This window comes from Phaethon aethereus, assembly GCF_964289735.1.
Source record: "Phaethon aethereus genome assembly, chromosome: 17".
In the NCBI taxonomy this organism is placed as follows: domain Eukaryota; kingdom Metazoa; phylum Chordata; class Aves; order Phaethontiformes; family Phaethontidae; genus Phaethon; species Phaethon aethereus.
In genome coordinates this window covers 9,544,663-9,568,115 of record NC_138593.1, presented here as the reverse complement: position 1 = coordinate 9,568,115, position 23,453 = coordinate 9,544,663, and the positions used below count along the sequence as shown (strand labels likewise).

The 23,453-nt window shown below is 37.7% G+C and overlaps 1 protein-coding gene across 1 annotated transcript in view; it reads right to left on the bottom strand.

The window, feature by feature from the left end:
• Positions 1-1,502: 1,502 nt before the first annotated feature.
• Positions 1,503-23,453, bottom strand: part of HIRA (histone cell cycle regulator) — a gene marked incomplete at both ends in the record, with an annotated part of 37,237 nt that continues 15,286 nt past the window's right edge. Inside the window, 17 exons of the mRNA XM_082007628.1 lie at positions 1,503-1,619; positions 2,210-2,298; positions 4,305-4,468; positions 5,671-5,793; positions 7,597-7,702; positions 8,395-8,453; positions 9,208-9,369; positions 10,678-10,826; positions 11,588-11,692; positions 12,497-12,701; positions 14,163-14,333; positions 15,710-15,904; positions 16,392-16,477; positions 17,323-17,550; positions 18,107-18,212; positions 21,737-21,807; positions 23,321-23,434. Of these exons, the coding sequence (XP_081863754.1) occupies positions 1,503-1,619; positions 2,210-2,298; positions 4,305-4,468; positions 5,671-5,793; positions 7,597-7,702; positions 8,395-8,453; positions 9,208-9,369; positions 10,678-10,826; positions 11,588-11,692; positions 12,497-12,701; positions 14,163-14,333; positions 15,710-15,904; positions 16,392-16,477; positions 17,323-17,550; positions 18,107-18,212; positions 21,737-21,807; positions 23,321-23,434 (2,250 nt within the window). The remainder of the gene's footprint in view (positions 1,620-2,209; positions 2,299-4,304; positions 4,469-5,670; positions 5,794-7,596; positions 7,703-8,394; positions 8,454-9,207; positions 9,370-10,677; positions 10,827-11,587; positions 11,693-12,496; positions 12,702-14,162; positions 14,334-15,709; positions 15,905-16,391; positions 16,478-17,322; positions 17,551-18,106; positions 18,213-21,736; positions 21,808-23,320; positions 23,435-23,453) is intronic.

Below are 23,453 nucleotides of genomic sequence, written 5' to 3'. Positions count from 1 at the left end.
CACAATGAGGGTGGTGAAACGCTGGCATAGGTTGCCCAGAGCGGTGGTAGATGCCTCATCCCTGGAAACATTGAAGGTCAGGTTGGCCAGGGCTCTGAGCAACCTGCTCGAGTTGCAGATGTCCCTGCTCATGGCAGCGGGGTTGGACTAGATGGCCTTGAAAGGTCTCTTCTGACCCAAAGATTCTATGATTCTATGAATTCTTTCCCAGCACCAAGCATACTTGGGGAAAAAAAAGAAAGTTGATTGATTTAGTTTCAGTGTAATTCCAAAACCACTCCAAAAGTGAACTACTGGCAGGGCATCAATGCTACTACAAAATGCCACACAAAGAACATGGCTATAACAGCATGAAACTCTTTTCTTGTTGCAGCACTGACCACTTTTGGCAGTGGTCAGGGGAGCTCATTTTGCTTTGTGGTGCCTGAGATAATGAGCACTCGCACACAGTCCTGATCCCTCACCTGAGATGTGGCTGCAAGAGAAAACATCACTGCTCTAGGGAGATCACAAGTACTTGTCTGATCACGCTTCCAGAGAAAGATCACCCAGACAGTATTATTTATTTCTAGACATGTTAACATGACTCAGCCAGCATTGACATTTCTGGAGATGCCTGTGCCCTTTGTAGTAACTCAAGACCATGGTTTTGCTTTTTGTTTTTTAAACCAATGCAATGTTCATTTATTTTTGTACTTACAAAAAGAGCCACCCCATTGTATCCCTCTCCCTCCCCCCAAAATGCCTTTTACAAACATTTAAAAATTAAAAACCAGATGATGACATGTTAATTTGGTAGAATTATTTTGAAACATAGCTTTTGTAATTAGAGTTAAATTTCCTACAAGATGACTTTGTAGAGATAGCCTGATTATAGGCCAAATAAAATTCCATAATACAAGTTAGCAAATTCTAGTACAAAAATAGTCCATGTGTTAGAACAGCCTCTTATTATTATTATATTCACAGGAAAGAGTCTATTGGCTGCATAATACCTTAATATTTATGAAATTTCTTTTAATGTGGCTCATTCATCTAATTTAATATAGTGTTGAGCCTCAATAAATCCTCAGGCAAAAAACCCTAAACAGGGTTAAATATGCTGTTCAGTGTACTCTGAAGTACTGTGCTTTTCACAGGACATCCAAGAAACCCCACAAACAGTTCTCAGCTAGTTTTGATATTAAAATGAGATCCAGATCCAAAAGGACCCCCCTGAAGTACATATCCACGACTTTCCATAGAAACAGAGGCCACAGCTTCGATGGTTAAGTTTCACTTGGGAAACGGTCTAGCTCATCCACTCATCATTTTCACAAATCCACTTGCGAGCTTCTTTAAAAACTAAAGCAGGTCACTCCTGAAGCATCTGGGACGCTTACGGCACTGCTCTCTTCAGGAGTGTCCGTACTGACCGGGCTCTCGCTCCTCTTCTGTCTCTGGTTAATGCTGTTCAGCAGTTTCTCTCGGACCAGGCCCCGCAGGGGAGATCTGGGGAAATGCTACTTGTCTCTCAAGATGTCTAGCTGCTCTTGATATTCTGTGAAAAGCCTCTGGAAGCGAAGGTTCTGTCCAATAACAGGGAGAAGCTCTTTCAATAGTTCTCTCTTTCGTAAACCCTGCAGAAAAAAACCCAAAAGCATCCTCAAAATGTACTACTTGATATCATGAATATATTCCATAGAGCTGTTTCGGATTCATGCCCTTTTTCCTGCCTGGAGAGAGCTGTGTATTTTATGTTCTTACTCTGCTTACATGACTCCCAGAATAAAAACTGTCTTTACATTTATATACTCATGAAGCTGCTGCAGCCTCTGCAGTTACAGATGCCAGACATGCTCTGAGAAGGGAAGACATTTAATTGGCATGTCACTATTTCAAAAGTGCTGTCTGAAGAATGTGGAGACCTGACCATGCAATTCTGCTCCATCTGTATGATACTCAAGACAGCACCAGAGCTGAGACTGTGGCAATAAGCATTTGTCTATGGTTTCACATGAAATAAATACAAGTGCCTTGGGAGGATGCCTACTTACGAGATTAGAGCAGAGGACAGAAAGGGTTCCAGAGTCAGCAAAAAGAACTTGTGATTGCTTTTTTGCCACTAAGTTTAATCATATTTTAAGTTCTATTCTACTGTCTCTCCATGTTCTGTAATTTCCATGGGAAACTCTTCCTTGTTCTTTGTTAAACTATTATCAAGACTTACCATAACTGTTGATTCCCACTGACTTCCAGCTGAGTAATGGACTGGACCCAGTAAATCCTTGCATAATTCTCGCAAACGATATTCAAACCCTGAATATTATCAGAAAATAAAGTCACATTCATAAGCATTTCAGTATATATAACCACTCCACAATGTAGCTGACAACATACAGGAAAGAGTTAGAAGTATCTAAAATAAAATAAAATAAAAAAACTTTGATTTCTGAAAAAGTATATTGTTTTTATAACAGCAAATCTTTGGAAAGAGGATTTGTAAAGGATTTCTTTTAGTGTTCCGAAGACTTTTATTTTAAGTTCTCAAAACCAGAAACAGTACCTAAAGATGATCTACAATAGGGAGAAAAACTGAAGTAGTTACTCCAGTTTTAAGAGCTGCCCTGATCTCAACCTCAGTCCCACCTCCCACATAAAGATACCAGCTTTTAAAAACAAAACAAAAAACATTTGAAAACCGACAGACTTCAATGGCCAAAGAACTAATACAAAAGAGGTACCACAAGGGTTGGAAAACCACAAGATGAACACCGCGAAGGAGAAAAGCTGTGAGGTTGCATTTAATGGCAATATATGAATTTGGAAAAGTGGAGTCAGTAGTAAAAAAAAAAAAAAAAAAAAAAAAAATCAGACATCCCTCTGAAACATTAAAATGTGACTAAACTAGAAGAGGTCTCTCAAACCCTTAGTGAAAAAGCTTATAACAAAATTAAAATTGATCCAATTAATATGCACAAGAGAAAATAAATGAAAACCTTTAATAAAACTGCACACAGTTTCCAGGCCAGCTTCATTCACCCAAGAATCGGAGGGGAGAATTCCCTTGCAAGTAACAGTCATCCGTTCAAGAGTAACTTGCCAATCAAGGTGTAATATATTGAATATTTTAGTGGATTACAATTCATTAAATGCTGAGATTGTCATAGGAAGAAAGGGTCAATTTTCAAAATCTGGCAGACCTGGAAAACTAGTGAGCAGCAATACACGTATGGCAAAGCAGAGTTTGCAGTGACATCCAGCATATAGACACACACACAAGGCAGTGGCTTTTGTGCAACGCAAGAGGAACCTTGCACACACAACAGAGAGGTTCTCAATTAGTGAAGACTTTTACAGTATAACCATCTCTTAATGTGTGACCCAAGATGAAAATTTTAGTTTCAACTGGGGAAGGACAGAGAGAATCATAATCAGTTCATCAAGCTCTCTTGTTACATAAAGTAGGGGTCAAAAGGCAAAAATTAATGAGCTCAATTTTAATTCTGCCAAAACCTATTATGTGGCCTAACATGAACCATTTCGCCTCCCTCTGTGTAAAATGCTTATGCATGGTGAGGAATAATTTGGCTGAATTAATACAATGGGAACTACTAAATTTGGAATGCAGACGAGGAGAGGTACAACACAGATCTTTAAAAACCAAGAAGCATAAAAACAGCTGGTTAACCATATTTAGCATAACAGCATACAGATATGTATTCAAATATAAAATAGATGCAAGCAACATTTCTTCTGGGTTTCTTTCCTCACAGAATTTAGCCTATGGAGCTCACCAGTACAGGCTGTTGAAATTTTAAAATGTAAGAAAAGTATAACGTGCAAGTAACACAAGCAAATTCTCTGCCGTTTTATGTGCTCTGGTACAAAGTGTCAGACTGAGCAACTCTTCCATTTCACATCAGGCAGTGATCATCAGTCGGCTCAGGAATGTTATGTATTGTAGAAGGTGCTGCTGGTCCCTCTGAAACAGCTGTAGTTGCTGCCAGACAGTATTTATGATATGCCTGACAGACCACTGGACTTCTTTACAATGCAGTTACTGAAGTCCGCAGAGGGCACTCCTTCCCCAGACCATGACCTTCAGTCAGTGTGTCAAAATAGGATTCCTGAGTACTCAGCGCCACAAGCAAATGCACTTCAGCAGTTTGTTTTGGTTTTGGTTTTAAGTAAACACTGAGTCCAGAAGCCAAGTGCTAAAAGGAGAATGTTAAGTGCAATCATACATATACATGACATGAATAGAGTGTTTTCTAGAAGTCCATCAGAGCTTTAAAGAAGTAACACAGCATGGCAGGTCTCACCTTCATTAACTAGGTACCGTGCATAGATAAGGAGCCAGTGGCGATATTCATGACTGGATTGTAGCATAAGTGCTGCTGCTATCTGGTTCTCCAGGTATGCAAGTGTTGTTTCTTGTTGCACTAAATGAGGCATGGAGAACAATCTTGCAGCTTGCCTTCCTGAACTACAAAACCAAAAAATTAACATGCCAGCCATAAAATCAGATACTAGTTTAGGAAATAGGTATTGTTGTAGTACAAGCTATTCTACACTTCTCTCTCAGGGGCGCCTAATGCTTCCAGAGTTCAAGCTTTTAATGACAAAGGCAGCAATTCACAGCAAACTGCCTCACCCCCACCCTACACTGGACCATTTACAAGTATCAAGGTTCATGGAGGATTTTCTACCTCCTGTTCTTTTTGTCTTCCTTTCATCTGTCTTCTCTGTGAAAATACATGCTTATCAGTGACCAACTGCTCCTAAATGTTTACAGGAAATTAAGGTGACTGTCTTTACCTTTCTTTGCCCCTCACAGGTGAAAGTCACAAAACAAATATGAGATATAAAGTTAGCTTAAACCATTTAAAGGATTTCTTGCAAATAAATGTATTGTCATAAGAAGGCTAATTTAAAAAAGTAACCAATTATCTCCTGCTGATTTTTCAGTCTGATATTTTCTCTCTCTGAAAAAGAGAGTGTTGTTTGTTTGGATTTCAAATATTTTTCCCCAATTAATTCCCCTGCCCTCTCCCCCAAGAGAACAGCAATAAAATCATACAACTCTATAGAGTTTCTCTCACCAAAAAAATTAAATTTGGATGCAAGGGACAGAAATAGCACAGAAATCTGCCTGGGAAATCTAATTCAAATCCAGGTGAGTATGGGCTATTAAATTACCTACAGGAGTCTGCTCTGGCTCACACAATTCCCTGGTGATATTTTCAGATGTTAAAAATATGCATTAGATGACTAATCACTCAACTTTCTCAGAGACTTCATTAAATAGATCCCTTGAGGACAACTGAACTACTCAAAATTTGTAGGCTTACTCCAGAAAACTGGTAAACTCAAATTTAAAACGTAAAATGTTAGAAATTCAGTTTAGCTAATCAAAACATTCCATGTACACAATAGTCAAATACTCTACCCATGCAATAAAGAGGAACCTTAAAATGATTAAGTTTAGAGCATGCTTTCCTGCTCCCCAAACAATTTCAAAATAACATTAACATACAGACTATAAATGTGCAGAGGTTAAATAAAACATTGTACCAGCTCCTGATAATTTCAGAGCCATTAGCATCTTAAGAATTAACTTGTTGATTCAAGCGCGTGAATAAACAAATAGACAAACATGCTGATCAAATGAAGCAATTAAGTGCGTACTTTGATGTTCGTCCCTGTATTACAGCTAAGGGCCCAGAACACAGCATGGCTTCTTGGGATGGTAAACTATTCCTGAAGTCTGCGCATTGCGCTAGAGAGTCCTGTTTGTCAGAAACAAGATTCCTGAAAAAAACCAAACAAACAAAAGCAAAGTTTGAGGAGAGTAGGCAGTGATATCAGGGGATCCAGCTCTGTTCTGCCTCAAAGCCTGACTTGTATTTTCACAGATAATGAAAAAAATGTCACCGAGGTGCTCAGGAATTCCACAGACCACAACCGTTCCCACTCCATGTCCATATTCTGCTTGGGCTGTCATGGAAGTGTCCCTCCCACCCCCAAAGTTCACAACATTAATTGCATAATACAATTTAGCATTAGTTTTGAAGGAAATGAACTTTCTACTTGTCATTTTACATCTAATAAGAAGTCATGCCCCAGAATGAAGACTGGAGTAAACACGGGTAAAGACTTTCTCATTTTAAGAACTTGCTTTTATCTCACGTCAGGTTCCCCCATCCACCAGACAAGTCAGAGACCACACACTGACAATCTTTCCCATACATTACAGCTCCTCCTTCGTATGGAGGGAGTTGACAGTTACAGCTGGCATTTCCACACCTAATCAAGGATATCATTTTCACTGGTTTGAGGTGCCAAGGGAATCAGTGCCTCAAACCAATGCTAAGTTTAGACCTCCAGACAGCTCAGAGGTAAAATGGCACAAACATTTAAAATACCCTTCACTGCTTTATCATATTTAAATTTGTACGACTAAAGGGATTGCTCTTTTATGTGTTTCCAAAGCTGTGGTACAAACTAAGAAATGACAGCAAATTCAGAATTATGGCCGAGAGCCTGTCCTCTACTCTTTATTGACTGGGAAAATTTCTGCATAATTTCTCAGTTTATCTAAAGAACAAATAAGGTGTTTTTTCTTTTCCAAAGGATTCACATCAAGTAGTTGACTAATAACAATTATTCTAAGGAGGAGTTAAAACAATAAGCCCTTTCATCAAGCATGCCCATTAGACTAAGTACCACAATTATATTAAGAGTGCAACATGTTTTTTCCTTTTGGGAAGACAACAAAGAATCTGTTTTGGAAAGACGCTGTAAATAATTTAACCACGGAGTTTTTTTTATGGGAACTTATGCCTTGACAGAAGTAAGAGAATCCATGGGGAAAGCCTGTCTGATACCCAATAAGGCACAGACTCTTACGTAGCCTTTCCTTGTGTTTAGGACACCAGTTTAGGACTCCTCCATGGGAATTCTCTGAGGTATAATGATTTCTTCCCTCCTCCCCTACCTGACTTACTACCTTCATTAAAAACTTTTACATTTTGGAGACAAAGAGCTCTCTTCAAACTTGACTGGTCATCAGATCCAAAATATGTTAAGGAGTGATGGGGACTGACAAAGTCAGGCACGTACACGTTCAGGATTGGAGTGCATACATTTTCTCTGGAAACTGAGCAAAATAATTTTAACATGTCTAAACTCCCAACAAACCTCTGAAAATTGTTTTGACAAATTTTCCAAAACTGCATTCTTTTACACAAAAAAGTGAATTGTAAGACTAGATTATCTTTAATCATTGCCAACTGTTTGACAGATTCAACTGTTGTACTTCAGCAAAAGTACGCATAGGTGTATGTCAATAAATAAAAGAGTATGCACCATGTAGGAAAGAGCGATGAAGTAAGCTGTAGTTTAACTTTTTCATTTTTTAAATTTATTTTAAACATCACAAATCGTAAGAATATAATAGAGTAAAGCCTAGACATACAGTAGTGAACCAAAGCAAAACTAAGCCTGGCGTGTGATCCTACTCAATCTAACCTTCAAAACATGGAGTGAAACAGTAAATCAGAATACACGTCAGTTCAGCTAAGTTGTAAAAGCAGGAAGTAATATATAACTTACCATGTAGAAAGAGAAGGATTAAAACAGTATGCCTTTCCATCGGACATGCTCATTACAGGTATACCATGCTGAGTCAGCAAGATCTGAGAGACAGTTGCATCACTTCCTATGAGTCAAATCAGACCAAAATATTTCTTTTGGAGTCTTGCAAAACATTCATAATGGTAAAAAATGCTATCCACCATTAATCATCAGTCATGGAGTCTCTCATTTCCCAGCATATCCCACGCCCAGTGTTTGTGCATGTAACTTCTAATGAAGACATTTGCAAACTGCTAGTACAACTACTTCCCTAGGTAGTTTTGTAGTACTGTATGGATTAAAGCTAAAATAGATGCCAATATGCTCTGAGACACTGCTATTTTGATACTTTGTTTTGTGCCAGACATTTGCAATGATAGAAAAGGAAGATTTTGAAATAATGAATTTGAAACAATCAGTTGTTCATCATTAAGATAATATACATGCAAAGTGCACACAGAGAAATTGCTGTAATAGCAGATTCACATAAAGTATTTGGTTTGTGATCTTCACAACGCTGAATCTTCACATTCAGAAGCAAGCCAGAATATAATTAGCTACATAATCTTGTACAAGTCTGTTAGCCACTGATATTCTCATCTCAGTTATTTCTACTGTATTTCAACATTGGCAATGACTTCCCTTTATTACACAATAACAAAGTAAAATTATTTGTTTAGGCTTTTCAGGTTTCATAAAATTTCAGCATATACATAAATGGCACTAAATAGTACACGTAGGCTCAAAGGTCAGTAAATAAATGACACTTTTTATTACCTGAAAATATTGTTTGCAAAGACTCATCTCTAACAATGGCTGTCTGCTTGTGAACATCCCTGAAAAAGTCAAAAGTACAAACCTGCAGTTTAAAAACAACTGAAAGCTCCAAAGTAATTTAACAAATGCATTTCAACATTCATGACAAGGTGGGGGCTTTGGGGGAGTTTGGTGGTTTTGGTTTTGACATTTTCTTCATTGCTTCAACAAAATGATTTGGCAAACTCAAACCCCTTATGGCAAGACAGAAGTCAACGGCAGAGAACAACTTTTATGGCTCTTTATCAGGAAAGCTCATTACAGCTAAGCAAACACTAAGGATCCAAATAACTCCTTTAGGAGCTCTGACTTGCATGAGATCTTAGATTAAATTCAACAACTGTAAACAAGTACTGCAGTTTTTATCTTGGTGTCTTGGAGATGGCTAGAGGACTTCTAACTCTGAAACTCATGTACTTTATTGGCTAGCTATGATGGAAGTTGGAAATATCCATATTCCTCCTTTCCCCTCCCTCAATCCATTCCATAGGCATGACACAAGTCTATCCTATGGAGGCTGTTTAAACTAGTAACTTCTAGCTGATCATCTGTCTTCCCTCTAGAATCGAATTCAACATTATGGACGATCCTAGAACAGAAAAACAGTATTCAAGGCCTACCCAATTAACTCTTCATATTGTATCAAAAAATGGACTTGTGTTTTGACCAGTTTGTTTTAAGCCTCAGCTTCAACAGCAACGCATCGACACGATTGAACAGAGTTACCTATAGAAATCAGCCCAGCCAGCTGCTGCAGCCTGATATGGTACTTACCAAACAGAGAGCGTAGCAGCAGTGGTGAGAGCCATGATGTAAGAACCTGTGCAATGTAGGGTGGAAATGGGTGTATTCAATATTATAGGGGGAAGAAGGCGACGACCACAAGCTGAAAATACTGACAATGTTCGTTTCTCACAGGCTACACTTACAATCTCACTAAAAAAAAATTCAAAAAAGAGAGAGATCAAAAAGAAACATTTACATTTTGTCAAACGCAAGACTGATTTCTTAATTTATCATACAGCTTGGGCTAATTCCCCAAAGGGTAACTATTACAACTTTTAAAAAAATCCTGGGTACCAAAGGAAAAGTTCAAAAAGCACACAGTTTATCTATAGGTGCGTTCTATGCCTCCTTAATTTGTTTATAATTATAGTGGCCTAAGAAGATTAGCAGTTTGCAGGCCGAGATAGTATTTTTTATTAGACCAAGTGGCATTGTTGTAAATATCAGGAAAGCTTTTGGGTATACACAAGCTCTTCTTCAGGCCTGAAACTGTACTTAGCTTTAAAATCCATTGGTTCTTTTTCAGACCTGGACAAAGCATTATATGTCTGCAAACTTGCCTAATTTTTTCAACTATGCTTATCTGTGTAATAAAAGCTATTACTACTAACTACAAATATTAACAACTTAAGGGTGTTACTGGAGTATCAGCATAAAATTCAAGTTAAAAAAGGTTTCAAAAACATTCTGACAAATACTGAATCTCATGGTTCAGGGTTCAGAAACATACTTTCAATTTAAACTGAGGTTGGAACTAAGCAAAGTTGAGTAAAATAAAGAGAGAAAATATCAAAAGACAGGAAAATACTTCTATGTCACAAAACATCCTGTTTCAAATTTTTCATTCTTTACTAGTTAGTACTTGAACCGCTGTCACTTACCGTGATTTACAGAGAGATTACATCTTCACTTTAATGAAGTGAATTTAAAGAAGAAATGTAAATACACAGGAAAATAGTTGTAACTGGCTAATGAGAATTTGTGGTACTTCAAGACTGCATAGAGCTAATACTTGGAGTGAAACTGGTCTTAAGACTAAGAGTAGTACATATTTTTATCCACAAAACATTTATGAAGGAAGACTGTGTAAAAATTACAATGGAGGGTGATAAAACCAGCAAACAGCAGTCAACAGAAATGTCAGAACCTCTACACAAAACTCCACAGGATAAGAGTTTAAGCGCAACAGTGTATTACACCAGGTTAGCTGGAAGAGAAATAGGACATCCTGAGCCAAGCACAAAGAATCACAAAAATCCCTAATGGAGGCAATCCAATCAATCAACTTCTCTAAATAAGTAGGAAAAAAAAGGTTTAGAGCCTCTCCTTATTTGTAAATATGTGGGTTTAAGCATAATTAACTTTCTGTAAAGTGTACTTTTGTACCCCTAAAAATGTTTTCTGGCCTTCAGGACTATTCCTGCAGGCTCCCACTTCCTCCAAAATATACTCTCTTACCAGCTTCCTGCTGCAGTGAGAATTCGACTGGTGAGGACTGTCTCCCATTCCTTTCCTTCTCGATTACACTTTAACCTGCTCAACTTTGAACCTCCCACTGTGGTCATTTCATTCTCCACTTCAAGGTACATTGATGGATCTGAACTTATCTGAAAAACAAAAAATAAAATACTTTTTGGTAGAGGAAAATAACTACTCAAAAAAGCAGCAACTACTATTAGATCCAAAACAATGCCAACTTTAAGAATGGATTTAAGTATGGCATCCTCTGTTTAAAATGGCTTCAAAACACACGGTGGTACTTCAAAAGCAGCACACCTCTGAAAACAGTCTTGGCTAGAACACAGATCATTTCTTTGCGTTCGGAGCATAAGAATGAAGAAAGGTTGTGCTAGTCTGTGCTTCCTAATTAAGGGCACCAGATCAAGTCTAGATGTGCCCAATCTCCCTACAGTCTAGAACCAGACTACCACAGTGTAAACACACAGAAAAATTATTTCATAAATACCTGAAGTAATACTATTTGCCAGTCTCTTCAGATGTAGAGCATCTCCAGAGAGATCTCAGAAAACACTTGTTTTTTCTCTTCAGCAGTACCAACCATAATAACCATGCAGCAGTTACTCCCATTGGAGCCTCTTATCTTTATGACACACTGGTTAACCAGGAGGAGGGACTGAAGTTTAGCTATTTCAGAAGTGTCCTATTTTTGGCTGATTTGCCATTAACTTTTCTCATCCAGGCATATTCTTAGAAACTGAAGTATACCATCTTGCTTGCTTGAACAAATACGCATTTTCAAACATTAATTTATCAAAGGATTCCGAATAGTCTGAGAATATTTTTTGAAAAACAAGCAGGATTTTTTTTGTAAGTATTAAGCTTTTTTCGCCCCTTATAGTCCACTTACTTGCAAAGTAAATGATTTCTGTGGGATTGGGGTTGGCAGTTTAAGTGCTAATGCTGGTGCAGAGATGCAAGCAGCATCCTTCTCAGAGGCCAGTGCAGCTGGGGACTGGAAAAAAAATTGCAAAAGTAGTTAAATTTTTCCATTAAAACCAAAGATATTCTGTAACATAGACTTGAAAGAGAAAAACATTTTTTTAAATTCCATATAAAGCCAATTGCAAATATTGATCTTTTTCCAATTAGTTGTACAAATACAATTTTTTTCATATAGCTTCTAAGAATTAAAAAAAACAAAACAAACTAGATGTGGTTGTTTGGTTTTGGTTTGGTTGGTGAGTTTTTTGGTTTTTTTGTTTGTGGTTTTTTTTTTTTTTTAATGCAGACCCTCCACCTTTCAGCTGGAACTAAATGGAAATTCTGGTATATTGCATGGAAAAGCTAAGCTTGAATGCTGAAAAGAGAGGGATCTATATGCCCCCCAAATGATGGAAACTCTAATGCAACTTACTACTCTATGGTTCCTAGGAGATTCATAACCATTTAAATCATCGTATCCAAGTCACTCTCTTGTGCTTGGGCCACTGTCCATCAAAGAACACCAAACACTGATGGTGTTTCATTTTGTTCTGCGCAGCCGTTTGGCAGGCTGTCACTACTTTGCACGCTGGTACCATTCAGTAAGCAGCTGCATATTTATATAAAAGATGGAAACACTGACCACATCATGTGCACCTGTTTTTTATAATCTTAAATTTTAAAAAGAATAAGATTAAAGGCAAGGAAGAGGGATGGCTACAAATTCTGACGGACTGATACTACTCGTGTTTCCCTGACTTGGTGGAACAAGTCAACATGGGACTGACACTATTAAGTGAACATTGAAAGCCACAATGAATCTTATTTGTTTCACCTGAACAGTTAAAGTTACTGGTACAAGTCTGGAGTCTTTTCGAGGCCTTCCTTTTTTCTTCTTTTCTACCGTTTCTCCCTCAAGTTCCAGTTTCCTTTTGGGTGCACTGAGCGGTTTAGCAGCTGGAATCTTCTCTTCACTGTCACTGCTGCTCTCCAGAATATCCTTGGGCTTATTGTCTTTGATTAAATTCTGATCCTTCAGTCTGAGCAAGTAAAAAAAAAAAAAAAAAAATTCAGGGTTTATATAAGCTGATTCCAAAAGCTGCCACATATCCTACACGCTACATTCTTGTAGTTAAGAAGATACATTCTTAGCCTTGTTTGGGTGTATTTCAATATGCACAAAGGCAAGAGGAGGAAGCTGAAGACATATGGCAAATCCTCTGCAAAAGTACAATGTGCAATATATATGTAAGCTGATCAGACACAGCCTCTCCTTTAAAAAAAATTAATCAAACTAGCAGTTAGCAACTGGTTAAAGCTGTAAGTAACTTTTTTTTAGCATTCAGTTCTAATTACAAATCAGATCTCTTTCCCTGGGTTGATACAAGATGCAAGAGTAGCTCATCTTTTCCCCACCAATGGACATTACACTTTCGCTTACTCATGCGGAACTTCATTTGTCATTCTGTTGTCTATCCCCAAAAGTTGTCCTATTCAGTTCTGACTACTGTAAGACTCGTATCTGCAAACCATACAAATGGCCTCATTGCTCCATTTTCCATTTCAGGAATACAAAGTACAAATCCCTGTGAACTCATTTGTTAACCATTATACACTAAAATAGATCATTTAATCATACTCTTTCCCATTCCTTACAATAGCTGGTTGTAACTCACAACAATGTTTTTCCACTGAATTCCATAACCACCCAGCTTCCTAGAAATATTTTGCATAATACAAACCTTTTTTCTTTGGCGTCTGAATTATGTCAAACAGTACACTTTTATCCATACTTTACTGACACATTAGAAGCAATTACGAGTAATTTAATAAATCTTTCTTCTGCATCATATAGTTAAACCCTTTGATATAAAAATATTGAGGTCTTTAGTAAAAACACAAGTTGGGGAACTACATACTTTTTTCTCAAGACTGCTTTTTTTTTTTTAATCACGTGCTTTGGTGAAGCAGGAATACTTATGCCATAACACACTATGTCACAAAACCAAAGGCTTGCCTTTTTTTTTTTTTTTTTTTAAATCATGCAGATCCAGAGCCAAAACCCCTTAAAATCAAAGTGTCTTCTCTGCATGCCTTCAGGCATAAAACTGAAATACATCTGCATCTATTATGATGATAGGCCCTCTGCAGACATGTATGGCAATTTATCTTGAAATAAATCTCACTCTTGTACAGAGATGCAGGCTGGCTATTTTTGTCTTCTAAGGAGCACAGATGCATGGAGCCACACATGGAGGCATGTGCACACACAGCCTCTTGCACAGAATATTCTGAAGAGTCTGCTTGATCCCAAATGCACAAAGGGATATTGCCAGCAAAGAATTTACCTATTCACAGCCGTGTCCTTCCTTCCAACTGTGGAAGTGACCCACGACAATTTCTACAGTGCCAGCACCATGACATCCACGCCACAGAGAATCAGTGTTTTAACTCTTCGGCATTACTATCCTTCTTCGCCCCCGCCCCAGGCTATGTCTTACCTGTCCACAACAGTCTGATTTGTATTCGTTACAACAGCAGTCCCTGAGGTGGCTTTAGATCGTTCTGTAAACCTAGAATCAAATGCTTTCATAGGTTCAATCTTGGATGGAGTTGTCAACACAGAGGAAGATGATGCAGGAGGAGCAGTTGAAGCAGAGGTAGCATTTACACTGTCAATACAAGGGACAGAAAAACAAGGATTGGAAGAAATTTAGTATTGGTAACTGGCATTGCTCATAACAGCTAGCTAGCACTCATTATACTGGCTAAAAACCATATTGAAAACCTTTCACTCAAGTACATACCTGAATTATGATACGCTTTTTCCCCCTTTCATGTGTCAGTATCTTGCAAGCTTTGCCTACTCTCAAAAGCTGTTTATGATACATCTCAGAGCTAAGAGCTTCATGTGTCTGCATAGACATACCTGGATTAAAAAACCCTAATTCATTCATTATGTATTTTTAATTCTGGAATAAAATGATACTTTCAGCTGGTACTTACGTACCCAAAGGGAAAGGATCGCTATTTTAAATCATGATTTGGGTTCCTGGTTCAGGTTACTAAATACTTTCCATTCTGAGATTATATTCCACTGTTTAGCAGTCAAACAATTTGGGCTGAAACAATTCAAGAGCCAGGTTTTGATTTTGTTGTTGAAGAATCCAAACTAATTATTAGAGTTATGCTTGGAAAGGCCTAAGGGAAAGGAATGTGTTTTCCCCACACTAAAACATTCCAGGGGTCTGTTATTTGAATAGCTGTTTACTTTAGAGATTTTTCAACTCATTCAGAGAATTAACTGAAAGAATGGCTCTAAGATAACTGATGTTTGTACTAAAAAGCAGTTAGAAATCCAATTTCCAAAGAAAAGGAGACTTAACAGTTTCATCTGTCAATCATTTCTCATAGTCTATCCACTCATTTTTTAATCTGTGGCCAATTTCACAACTGAATTTGATAGAGTGGTAGAGGTTCCAATGACATTGTGCTCTTACAAATACTATGAAACCACAATGAGGAGAAGGAACCAAGTCACATGTGACCACTGAGGGAAAAGCAAGTAAAATGTAGTTGTTCTATAATTAATTTGAAAGACACACTGTCCAGTCAGCATATGTGCACTGACAAGTCAATGTCACTGTGCTCGCTCTCATCTGTGGGGTTGTTATCCAAGGAAGAAGTATTACCACATTTGAAGAGAGGAGATCTACAGGACACAGGACAGAATTTGATGGAAAATGGGCTTCATTACTTCCACTGCTGGAAAACCTTCTATAATTTACTAATAGCAACCCAATAATCTATAAGCAAGTCAATTTTTTAGACTATTAGCAATCAACTAATTGTTCATTTCCAGAACTATGCATATGGATTTCTTCATTACTGATTTATCACTATTTAAAGTAACTAAATGCTGATAAAATCTTGAAGTTTTGTGGTACGGAAAACTCTTTAATAATTGCTTGATTACAGAATTGTAAACAAGAATTAAAAACTAAACAGAGTCATATAAGAAGTGAAAAACAAAACTGCAAATACTGACCCATCTTTATTGGCTGCATCATCTGTTGATTTTATACTGGCTGCTGTTGGCTCTACAGAAGGCTTTGAAGTATTAAGGGAATTTGCAGCATTAGAATCTAATGATATGAGCTGCTGGTTACTTTGAGAAGACATCATTGAGCCAGAGAGAGATCCAGATATTGGGATGCTATTGAAAAATGCTGTAGAAAAATCCCTAAGCAAAAAGACAAAGAACAAATGTATTTCTCAAAAATACTTTAAAAATATTATGAAAAAAAAATTTGAAAAAGAATAATTTTAATTAAACTATTTATTGCATTCTTTCCTTTTCCACATGTGGATACTCGTATACAACCTAAATAAGCCACCACCACTTAACTTTCCAGAGTCATTTCTCATATACAATGGATGCTAAAGCCAGTATTAATGTACATGTGAACCTGCAATACATTATTGTTCACTCATCTATAATGGTAGGTAACGAGAATTAGCCTTACCTATTAGAAGTGAGATCTTATAGCTAAGAGAACATAGGTTGAAACTATATTTCATATGTACACACAAAGTATTTCCAGCAAGTGCTTTAAGATGCCATAAGATTAAAATAAGTCAGAATTCTGAATTTGCATCAGGGAAAAAAAAAAAAAAAAAAAAGAGATAAAAAGGTACAGAAGGATTTTAAAGATGATTTCAAAACGTACCCAGTGTCCAGCTGAGCTATGCAAAGAGGCGTGATCCTTCTCCGACCATCTGCTGTTCGTGTTTCAACTTGTTTTTTTAAGAGATTCTGTTAAGAAATATATTTCATTGTCATTTCTTATAAATAGGAAATGCTTTTTGTCTTTTTTTTTTCCAGCTGACAAGACTAGGTATATAAGATGAAAGATGTTCCTCAGTTAAAAATCTGTTATTAAAGTCTTTTTCCATATTGTCTTTGAATGATGCTATTATTGCATAAATAGAATCAATCTACATTCTTATTAATACAACTGTATTTTAATACCACAACCTTTTTTTGACCAATAGTAGGTGTTTTTTAAGTAGAAGTTCATATAGTACAAAGTATAATAGAATTCTGATTACTGCTCTCAGTCTGTACCATAACATACATTTTTAATTTAAAAACACACACATTTCTGATGCTGGATCTATCCACCCGTAGAAAAGGCACTTGTGGACAATGCAATCTGCTCTCCACATTAGAGAGTCAAGTCTGAAATATTCTCATTGTGCACGTTGAATCCCTCATTAAAAGTTGTGTTCTGTGTTTAGGAGAGAATTAATAATGCTTTCAACCTCCTTCATTGAGAAATTGAGGCACAATTCTACAGTTTGACTGTTATTAGCTGCCTTCGGTTTCCTTTCTGCGCGCAGAGAATTTAGCACACATCATAGAAATACCCGCAAGTCTTTTTCCACATATACCCGCAAGTCTTTTTCCACATAGTCTTATTTCTCCTTCAAAGCATTGTAGCTTTTCAACAAGTCCCAGTAATGTCAGCTGGACCATTCATGGGTTGAAATGTGCCATTCAACAGAAATAAGGAAGCAGAAGTTGGTTTTATCATAAGCAGTTTGATATTTATTGTTTTAGTACTTGACGCTATAATGTGACTATCCAAGAACACGTACCTTTCTAATGTCCTCCAAACTCTCCCCATTAACCATGCTTGCCACTTTGGGAGCCGCTGTCGCAGTCCCAGATGCTTCCCTAATTGACACGCTCTTCTGCTCCACCTGCTGCTGCTGCTGTCTCTGTTGATACTTGAGCATCTCGGGATTCTCAATGATGGTGGTAGACAACTGAGCTTCAGTCATTATAGCTAGGCTTTTACCATAGGTGGACTGATGAATGTTGCTCTGTGGGCGTTAAAAATGCATCACACAAAAAGGGTGACTACAACTGCTAGCATGACATCACTAATTATGATGTAAATGGAATCACACAAATCTAATGGAATCCATAAAATGCAAATGCCCTCTGTATCATTTATACACTGCAGGTTTTTTTTCTTTATATTTTCAGCTAACACTAAATCAATACATAAAATAATTGGTATTCAAAGCTTTAGTTGCTAATAGCAATGAGAGGAAAAAACAGCTAACCGCAATCAGTTTAAAAAGACTTGCACACATGCAAGTCAGAGAGCAATTTTAAAGTGTTTTGAAGCACCCACTCCTTGCTTCCTTGGACAAATAATTACTTCAAATGTATAATGATGTGTAAGCAAGTGGATGCTTTCCAAACAGACTTTCTTTCCAGAATATCACAAATTCATTTCTTGACTACTCTTTTTTAATGATTTGCAAAGCAGACAAGAACACATTTTTCTGTAATATGGAAATAGTCCAATATTTTAATTGAATCAATATATCCCTTAAATATGATCACAGATTCTCTGAGTGCTTGCTGTACCTTTTCCTCCTCGCTGAGTGGATCTCCAAGTTCATCCTGGGAAAAGTCCAAAAATGCCACTGATCCATCCATAGAACACACAAGAATACCGAGTCCATTAAGGGTCCTGAAAGAAATAAAGGTCCACCTTTGTTTTCAATCTCTTTCATTGATGCAAAGGGGCAATACAATAAATTGCTCAATAAAAATCTTAGCATAAGATTTGTTATCACAACAACTACTAATGCAACCAAAGAAATGGGACAGCAAGGAGACAGAGTGACGGACAGCAGGAGTCCGTGTGCCAGTACTCCCTTTGGACACTGCACACAGGAAGGTGGCATGCACCTACCCACGGCATGATCAGCACCATGAGAACCTTCCCGTAGGGGTGAAACAGAATAATGTTCACAATAAACAATGAGAGAAAAATTATAAATGTATTTGCTTCAAAAGATGTACAAAATTTGTGTGCTAATAGAACTGGATGAAGAAAGGGGCCTTCAGCAGATAAGCAATCAACACACTTCTTTTAGGGCCCTATAAATGGCTGTTTGGGGCCCATGGAAGATGAAGCTTCATCATGCATGGGGAACAAGCACCAGATAGTCCACTCCTATAAAGAGCTTACAGTCCAAATAAACAAGACAGGAAGGAGAAGGGATGAGACTCTTAAGAGGGAAGGTCTATATGCTGGGTGAATGCCTCTTCCCTATCATCATTATCTGAAGCAACAGCAATAAAAAGAAAGCAAGATGTGCATCTGAGCAGTCCAAAAATCTCTGTACTAGGCAAGAATGTATGTTTGATTTTATTATTTTGGTTTTTAAGCAAACTGCACATGTTCTTTTATGCAGGGATATATTGTAACCCTCTTCTGGAAGTCTCAAGAGGTTTTCTTGGCAGAACAGAGAGGAGAAACTATACATTCTAGTCTTAATGGAATGGTAACCTTCCATATATAACCACAGAATCATTAATGTTGGAAAAGACCTTTAAGATCATCAAGTCCAATCATCAACCCAACACCACCATACCCACTAAACCCTATCCTGAAGTGCCACATCTACATGTTTTTTGAATACTTCCAGTGACGGTGACTCCACCACCTCCCTGGGCAGCCTGTTCCAATGCTTGACCACTCTCTCAGTAAAGAAATTTTTTCTAATATCCAATCTAAACCTCCCCGGCGCAACTTGAGGCCATTTCCTCTCGTCCTATCACTAGTTACTTGGGAGAAGAGACCAACACCCTCGTTGCCACAACCCCCTTTCAGGTAGTTGTAGAGAGCGATAAGGTCTCCCCTCAGCCTCCTCTTCTCCAGACGAAACAACCCCAGTTCCCTCAGCCGCTCCTTGTAAGACTTGGGCTCCAGCCCCCTCACCAGCTTCGTTGCCCTTCTCTGGACACGCTCCAGCACCTCAATGTCCTTCATGCAGTGAGGGGCCCAAAACTGAACACAGTATTCAAGGTGTGGCCTCACCAGTGCCGAGTACAGGGGCACAATCACTTCCTACTCATTATATTATCCATAATATAACTATTATTGCACATTTGAAAAAAATAATATTTGATGAGTTTTGACTGCTAACCCAGTAACTTCCAATTACAGAACTCACAGAGACAGTGACATAGTGGTTTACATATGACTCGTTACAGAGAACAGAAGAGGAATGGGAAGCAGGCAGAACTCTGAGTTCCTATCCAAATTAGTCCAGCAAGGCTTAATAATGTATTACATGCATCATGGCTGTAAGTGTTTGAAAACATCTTTTTTCATGGTGGCTGGTGCCCTGATAGCATCACATCCAGAGAAGTTAGCCTCAGCACCATGTAAGTAGGTTAATGAACACTACTCCAAGTTAGAAAACGATAAAATCTTGAGAGTTTTCTGCTTGTTTAGCAGACAAAATTGCTGAGCTCCTATTGACCTCTGGATCCAAGCAATTGTTCCATGAAAACATAATCATGTTCAGATATTATGATGACAGATCCAAGTCTAAAACTCTAAAATAGAAACGAGACAGCTATAACAATATAATAATATCAGATTTCTTTGAATTTACCCAGTCTGCTTTCAGAATGGAGCATGTTTCTGGGAACATTCCATATTATTGACATTTTAGCCATACATTTCAATTTGTAAACAGGATATAAAATAACAAGTTTCCTGATGATCCTTTGTCGCTCAAATATCCCACAAAACCATGTCCTCAGAAATTGCAAAATGTTAACCAGCTACTACTCCCAAACACTTTGTGCCATGAAAAATGTGCAAATTGCAGATGGAGAGATAACACTACTGGAAAACAAAACTATTCAAAGCTATTGTACTACAACAATAGCAGCACTTCTCATGAAATATTCCACTTATTGGCTTTCTAGCCTTAATCTATTAATGAAAGAAAAATGTTTTGGTTTTGAAAACTTTTTATCATGCTTCATGGCAAAATCCACATGGCAAACAGAAAACAGGAACTTATACAATTGTAAGCTTTAAAATTTACAGCATAAGCCCATCAAGATTGTTATAGCTATAAAGGTAGAATTTCAAAAGTTTAGGAAGTGCTAGAACTAAGACAACCTACGTAATCATCTGTGTGCGTATCATGAAAAAAATTAATATTAGTTTTTTCTTTTACAGAACCCTTAACTCTGTAAATCACCTGATGCATTGGTTCAGAGTATTTTTAAATACCATTTGCTAAGTGGTCTTAAGGTTATTTCTCCCTTATTATTCAAGTCTTGCAGTAAATAAAGAACTATTAACTTCTGCATTTTTATGAGCAGGCCTTAGGAAGAAAGCAGGAGAGGAGAGAATACCGTTAACTGCAGAAAGAGGAAAACGAGTTTTGGGGCAGTAAACTGCCCAACCCCACGCAAATCACTAGAGATGTCGTGCGGTCTCTTGGGAAAGCTCAGCACTTGCCCTTCTGCTATGTCCTGTGGTTGGTGAATGGGGTGTGGTTGGGTGTAGTAGGTTCATTCTCCCTTCTCTGAGACTTGCTACATGATCAGTCTCTGCGACTCTTCAACACAGAACAATTTACACCCTTCACATGGTGCTGCAACAACATGATATGACTACATTTTTACTAAAAAACAAAAGCTATTGCATTTTTTTTTAATACATGAAAAATCCTTCAGACAATTCAAATGATGAGTAAGTGGTGCGTGTGTGTGTGTATGAGTGAGTGTATGTATAAAACATTAAAACCCCCAAACTTTCGGTTTTGCTTTTGTGTCTTTAAGCATGAAGGAAAAGATTGGCCTAGAAGGTTCACCTGAATTTGTCATAACTGTCCTGTGCAGTAACTTTTCATAGATGTAATGCACATAAAACTCACCAAGTCCACCATGTCATGTTATAAAAGAAATGTTATAAAATTCTATGAAAAAAATTTCAGAGAATTCTAACAAGTAGGGACTCATTCCACAGGTATTTTACTGCATCATGTTCTAAATACCTTAGTTTTTATTCAGCTTTGAAGTTACACAATTGCAAGTGACCATATGCTAATTGCTAATGTTACTACCAAAGATGCTGCAGCAGAACCAAAACCTTCAGGTACTGATTACTTGTGTTCCAACAGCTACAATCTGTACTATTTTAAGGAATTTGCAGTTAATGTGTAGCAGAAATCAACTTACCAGGAGATGTCCATGATAGACTTGTCAAACAGCTCATGTATGACAACTAAAGGTCGTTTCAGACATGTGAGCTTAAAACAGAAGAAACAATGCTCAGGAATTTAGAAGTTCTACGCTATCACAGATACTACCACATTAACACTTTCCCAGAGTCTAAAAATATTCACCAAACAAGATCTGGCCAGGAGACAGCTGTATGCCTGGTGGTCTGTCTGAAACACTTAGTTACCCGTTCCACTACCGGCACAGAAAAGCTTTGGAGACAAAAAGCTGACATTCAACCCTCCCCTCCTTTCTGAAACACAGACTGAATTTCTTAACCAGCGTTGCCTTACATCGCAGTCACAGAACACTCTACCACTCAAAAAGTAATTCCGCAGATGCTAAACACAGCTTCTATTCTAAGCTTTAGTGAGATAAGGATGTTGCAAACTGCCAGTACAAGAGGAAGACAGAAGACAGATTAGGTTTCCATGTCCTCACTCAGACTACTTGTCTAAGTGAAGCCTATCAAGAGCAATGGGAATTTGACTCAATTATTCTTACAGAGGATTCCTCTACACTTATAAATCAGCTTAGTAATAAAGAACGGAGCCTAAAAATTGCCAGTAACCTGTTCTAAATCAGACATTCAAAGCTCTTTAATGTTAAACCAACAGACTTAATATCTATAGTATATAGTACAACTGAAATGAAGCAGGAGAAGCCAATGTGGTCTAGGATGTTTCATGCTCATAGGTTCACAGATGTAGTGTAGTAGTCATCTTCAGTAGTTATTTATGTTTCCACAGGGCTGTGTTGCATACCTATCAAAATCTTCAGGGCAAAGACTGCCTATGACTTTGCATCCCTGTAATACCTACTATAACCTCAACAGGCACCCTAAATGAAATCATAGTATAAATAGAAAGTAAAATATACTGAGAGTGATACTTTGATATGGGTATGCACTGGTAGCATTGCCAGAAACAGATTTAGTGTTATGCATTTAGCAATTAATGGATAAATATCACACTGGAATCTATAAATAGTAGATTACAGTTAGCAATCGGTGTGTTCTGGCACATATCCTCATCACAAAGCTTTACAAATCAGTTAAATTTATTCCCTGTCCTTTTCAGTTGCCAAACAACCCGTCTTGCATTTATAAATGTGAGAATAGCTACTCTTCTCTTCGTCAGAATAACAATTTTAGTGTAGATTTTAAAGTAAAACCCAAACTAGATATTGAAAATTTGATAGTATACTTAAAAAGCTCATTCACTTTCACATTCCTTTCCATAGCAAAGGCAGAAGCCAGGGGTTGAAGCCAGAACAAAGCAGAAAGGTGAGCCGTAGATATGCTCAGAAAACACCTATCCTGTGCAATACACTCTGCCACTGGCTTCTAGCTGCTCTTGGCTTTAGAGAAATGAACTGATACCAATCCACTTCCTTCCCCCAGCTAATCCTGTAATAACAGAGAGAAAAAAACTAAACATGAATCTAAATGTAAAACCCAATGCTGTACACGTGACCTTTGTGCTAAACCCCCAAGTTATCCAAATGATGACATTAGTTCGAAGGCGTCAAAAAAACACTTACCCAGACAGAAAGAGATCGATCCTTACTACCAACAGCACAACAGCAGTAGGGACAACTTGACTTGGTGGAGCTCCCATTCTTTTGTTTCTTCTTGAAGATTTTTGGATTGAATTTCTGAACAGATGAGATGCCC